The following is a 5,340-nucleotide window of genomic DNA, read 5'->3' as shown; positions in this document are numbered from 1 at the left end:
GCCGACCAAGAGCAGCACGAAAGAGCGCGGAGGCGACCGTGGTTCATACGTGTGACGTCGCGAGAAAGATTATCAGTTGCGACCGACGTGTTTGATGGTCTCTAAAAAGCACGATGGATGCTTGGGAATTGCGTTTTAAAATCAACACCATCGAAGTTGATAGTCTGGTGTCGTTCTTATTTCCGCCGATAAAGCGGAATTTACTAAAAAAGCGTCCCTGCCGTTTTTTTTATTTATCTCGGCCTTTCGAATCTGGCCAAAGTGTAGCCCGACATGGCTAGGTCACAACCAGCCGACTAACGCTGTCCACTTTCGAATGAATTTCGCCTACGGGCAGTTGTCCCTTCATCGGCGGGATAAAATCATTTTATGGTAGACACTCGAAGATCAGTCAGTTTGGGATAAAGTATGTGTTCATGAACAGAAATAAGGAAATAAAAGTAATGTCTGGTTCTCAATATTGGCAGTGATGCTTCAAGAACGCGAGGACACTAAACTTGTCATCGTCGATTTGAACATCCACCATCAAACTTGTCGTCCACTACTGATAATCCTGACGTGGCACGAGTCTTTTTCTTGAAAGTCTGTCATGGCCACTCTTGAGTTTATGGAACGTGAACCGGTTTGATTTCGGAATCTCTTGAACCGTTACTTTGAAAATTGCAGGCCGCGCAGTTCCTCGTCATTGTTCATTGGAACACCCCTAAGCAGGGTCGTCAGAACAGGAGGGTGGGGAGGGGGACCATTTACCCCCGCCCCCCAGCGGCGTCGAAAAAGGGGGCAAGGGGCATAAGGGTGTGTGTGTGGGGGGGGGGGGGGTATCGCCCCGGCCCCGAACCACCATAGCATTTCAGAGAGTTATAATATTCGGGGAAAGGGATATCCCCCTTCTTCGCCACCATCACGTCCTCTCTGTCTCTCTCTCCCGAACGATTTCTACGACCCTGCTTGAGACTCCTATTTGTGTGCGTGCGTGTGTGCGTGCCTGTTTGCGTGCGTGTGTGCGTGCGTGTGTGCGCGTGTGCGTGCGTGCGTGCGTGTGTGTGTGTTCGTTTGTGTTCGTTTGTGTGTGTTGGTCGTCGTACCTTAATTTTTTTTTTTAGAGCGCAGCTTTTCGGTGCTTGTTTCCGGGTTTCTCGGCGTCGGCGTAACCGGCCCGCTAAATTTAGCGCGAAAATTGACGTCACATGACCTCAACACCAATTCAATTCCCCGCTACGGGACTGCAACACCAATTCACTTCTCCGCTAGGTTGTCATGTGATGTCCTTTTCCCCGCTAAATTTAACGGACAAACTGAATGGGAGGAGGAGGGGAGGAGAGGAAGAGGGAAGGAGGAGGGGCATACCCTCCTCTCCATACCCTCCCCTATTCCTCCTTGAGAGTTCAGCTCTAACTTCGCATTACAAAGATTTGTAAAAGTCTTTAAATCTTTTTATTTCTCTTTCTCCGGCCTTTTTTTATGCTAATCCCGTTTCCCCTTATCTCTCAGACATTACCGACGTCTCTACACAAACCGCCTGGGGGTGACCTCGGTGGCGTTGTTGACAGTGGCGGAGGATGAGCTCAAAAGCCGCGTACACCGGGCACCGGCTCCACAACATCACAAAGTTCAATCTTCACCTCGATTCCGAAGCGAAGATTTTTGCCTCAAATAACTCCCTCCGAAAGATGTAAAACGTCATTTTGTCGTCACCAATAACTTCCACAAACGGCGATCTTGCGACGAGAAAGTTCAGAGTATTTACCCCCCGCCTAGGTACAATCTACGTTTCATTGCCTCTATCGCAGCGTAGGGATGTGGAAACACTCGGGCGCGACGTCGTCAGTGCAGCTGTTCAATCGGCTGGCCCCATGGTGTTGCTCTCACACGCTCCGACGAAGCTCACTACGATTTTGTGCTTTGCATTCTCGGTGGAATTTGAGCACCGAGAGAGTTTGGATGATTGACATCTCGTCCCGCGTGACGCCATCGTCGCGAGAGTCCGATCAGCGCGCTTCGCGAACTTCGGCCCCAAGTTTGTGTTTGACGAGATTCGTCTTCTTCTAATTGCTGAGGGCAGACGTGTTTTCTTAGCGCTCCGCCGAAAGCGATTTCTGTATCCTGTTTGGGGTCTGCTAGCCGCCCGGACACAACTCCAATTAACGAGGACAATGCCATGGACCACCAAGGGACCCCCCGTCCAGCGATTTTGAACCCCACGGAGTCAATTTCAGCGGATTTGGAAATTAAGAACATGGATACCATGGTAAGCCTAACCTCTGGCACCGGCGGTCCTCAGACCTCAACAGATGTGACGCAGCTGCCCTCGCCAAGGGACCTCTCGTCCAGCGTCCCACACCAAGGGACTCCCCGTCCAGCGATTTTGAACCCCACGGGGTCAATTTCGGCGAATTTGGAAATTGAGAACATGGATACCGTGGTAAGCCTAACCTCTGGCACCGGCGGTCCTCAGACCTCAACAGATGTGACGCAGCTGCCCACGCCCAACGTCAGGACCATCGATATCCAACTTGACCCCGGACTTCTCATGCATTTGGGAATTTCCAAGGAAGACATCGGAAAGCTAACTGGACTTCTAGTCAATTACGCTCAAGGGACAATGAACCTAACCAGAAGCTCAAGTCCGCAGGGCGCCGCGAATGAGGAGGTGAGCTCTTGTTTTTTGCACGAGTTTCCGATGCGGGAAGAATCTCAAAATTTGGAGAAGCCGTTTGCTAAGGACAGCAAAGCTCAGCCTGGCGGCACTGGAACTGTCATGATGGAAGAAAATGCCGGAGACGACATCGAGTACCTAGTCGCGAATAAGCGCAGGAGGAAACGCCCGAAGTGGACAAATGTAGAATCGGACGACATAACAGCTGCGGAAAACACGCAGGAAACTCAGGCGTCTGTGCAAACCATCATTCTCAAGCCCATCTGCAAAGAGAACGTTAAGAACTTTACAGCGAGGGAAATTAGGCGAGCCGTAGCAGAGGCGGGAATCGCAGAATCCGAAGACTACAAGATTCAAATTCAGCCCAGAGCTAATACTATCGCGCTCACCACCAGGGACGAAAAGATAACAGAAAAACTACTCCAGGTGACGGAAGTTAAGAAAGACAAATATTCATACGCCCTGAAACCCTACAAGGCAATGGGTCGCAATCAAGTGCGCGGGGTTATCTACCTGCATGGAGACAACAGCGCTGAAACCCCAGAAACACTCATCCCAGACCTGGTATGTCGAACCGCGAAGATCGTCTTCGCATGACTTATGGGCAAAACTAGCAACGCGGTCGTCATCACGTTCGAGGGCACTAGGCTACCAAAGAACGTAATGTTCAGCAGAGAGATCTTCACTGTGAGGCCGTACCGTCCCCGGCCCGTCGTATGTTACAATTGCCATAGAATCGGTCACAAGAGCGATGTATGCCCCATCAAAGAAAGCAGATGCGGCCATTGCGGGTACACACACGAGGAAGATATGGAACAATGCAACAGGGAACCCAAGTGCCGAAACTGCGAGGGGCATCATGTCGCCACTAGTAATGCGTGCCCGAAAAGGAAGATACCCGAGAAAACGAAACTCCGAAAGCAGCCACCAAAACACCAACCAAGAGAAAGCTATGCCGCGGCAGCCAAGGACAATCGAAGGTCACCTGCAGAACAGCCCAGGGTCGAAGCCAAGCAAGGATCAACGCAAGGAATGATTCAGGAAGAGCAGGGCAAGTGTCTGGCCTGGATGCCCGAATGGGCCCAACCGAGGGCAACTCTGGTGCCGGCAATGCGACCGCTCAAATCTCCTTTCGACGCAGAAACTGAGCACAACAAACTTCGAAAGGAGATGTCACTTGGCTTCAAGATGATCTTCCAGACACTAGGCGAAATCAAGAAAGAGATAGCAGAACTGAGACATGCACGACGTTAGAAGAATGACGACCGGACGAACAAAGACGGATGGGACCCGCATCGTACAATGGAACTGCAGCACGTTTACGGCAAGAAGTGCGGAACTTAAACTGCGCTTCGAACGACAAGCACCACCAGAGTTTCTATTACTTCAAGAAACGAGAAGCCCGAACATGACCCTACCCTGCTATAACTTTTACTTAACGCCTATCATCGAGACCGTCCCAAGCCCCTGGGAGAGGAACCCGGTGACTCGGAAGGGATGGGCGGCTATCGGAGTTCTTCGGCATCTACCACAGGCGCAACTTGACACTTCCGTGCTATGTTCTAGCGACAGGGAGGTCGTCGCAGCGAGAGTCAGACATGGCGGGCTCAAGATGGTACTCGCTTCTATATACATCAGACCCAGAGCCAAACCAAAGGACGGAGAGACGGCAAGCTGGATCCGCGGCCTAGTTGAATTAGCCGGCGGAGACCCACTGATTGTGGCCGGGAACTTCAATGCCCCACACAAAAAATGAGGGTACGCAACAAATACGAAAAAGGGCAGGGAACTGCTGGAAGCCATGAAAAGGGGAGGCCTGGAGCTTCAAAATGAAACTGGAGTGAAGACGAGGCTTGCAAAGCAGCAGAGACAGAAGCATACCACACCGGATCTCACGTGGACCATGGGGGACCTGACCCTTGAGTGGAAGCCATGGAGGGACACGTTGGGTAGCGACCACTACCCCATCGAGTTGAAGGTAGCACACTGCGCAGGGAGGAAAGGCCGAGAGATGAGACCTATCATCAAGTGGGATCGCTTCAGAGAGATTGTGACCCAAAATATTGGGAACGACAGGGACATCGAGGTCTGCATACAAGAGGCGCTCACGGGGTCGAAGACGCAAATCTCGGTGAAACGTGGGAGCCCCACGCCAGACACACATCTGTTAAATCTTTGGGCTAGCCGGCTCCAAGCCCTACAGAAATACAAAAAAGTTAGAACAACACCGCAAAAAATTAAGCTCAATATAGCCACAGCCAAAGCCACCACGTATTCCAAGGAGCTCGGCAGGACGAGATGGAGGGCGCACTGCGGATCCTTTAATGAGAAGATCGGCCTAGGGAAAGCTTGGAGGACCTACAGAGGCATGGGCGGTAAAAGGCGGAAGGCAAGGAATGCGGCACAAAACTTAGCCCTCCGACTAAACATTACCGAAGAAGAAATGGCAGTCAGGGCAGGCGAACTTTTCTTTCCACAAGTTAGCGCAGCACCGCCGAGGACTAGCAAAACATCCGAAAGTACCCACACCCTTGAGGCACCAGAAGAACCTGGAATGGAGGACCAGCTTAACATGGGAGAACTGTTGGAAGCCTTATACACGGCCAACACCGGCAGCGCACCGGGTCCCGACGGCATTACGTACCAAGCCCTAAGGAATGTCCCCGAAGAAGCCAAAGAAAAAC

At 51.6% G+C, this 5,340-nt stretch overlaps 1 protein-coding gene across 1 annotated transcript; it reads left to right on the top strand.

The window, feature by feature from the left end:
* Positions 1–3,256: 3,256 nt before the first annotated feature.
* LOC120840370 lies at positions 3,257–3,910 on the top strand. Its single transcript, XM_040210864.1, has one exon. It carries the CDS (start codon positions 3,257–3,259, stop codon positions 3,908–3,910), a length of 654 nt encoding a protein of 217 aa, XP_040066798.1.
* Positions 3,911–5,340: the final 1,430 nt, after the last annotated feature.

The sequence above is a fragment of the Ixodes scapularis genome, unplaced genomic scaffold (genome assembly GCF_016920785.2).
Source record: "Ixodes scapularis isolate PalLabHiFi unplaced genomic scaffold, ASM1692078v2 PGA_scaffold12__126_contigs__length_90152505, whole genome shotgun sequence".
Taxonomy (NCBI): Eukaryota; Metazoa; Arthropoda; class Arachnida; order Ixodida; family Ixodidae; genus Ixodes; species Ixodes scapularis.
The sequence above is the reverse complement of the archived record's forward strand: the minus strand, read 5'-3'. Positions and strand labels throughout refer to the sequence as shown.

Coding starts and splice junctions, on each gene's coding strand:
- LOC120840370 (XM_040210864.1), top strand. CDS start 3,257: ATGGGCAAAACTAGCAACGCGGTCGTCATCACGTTCGAGGGCACTAGG.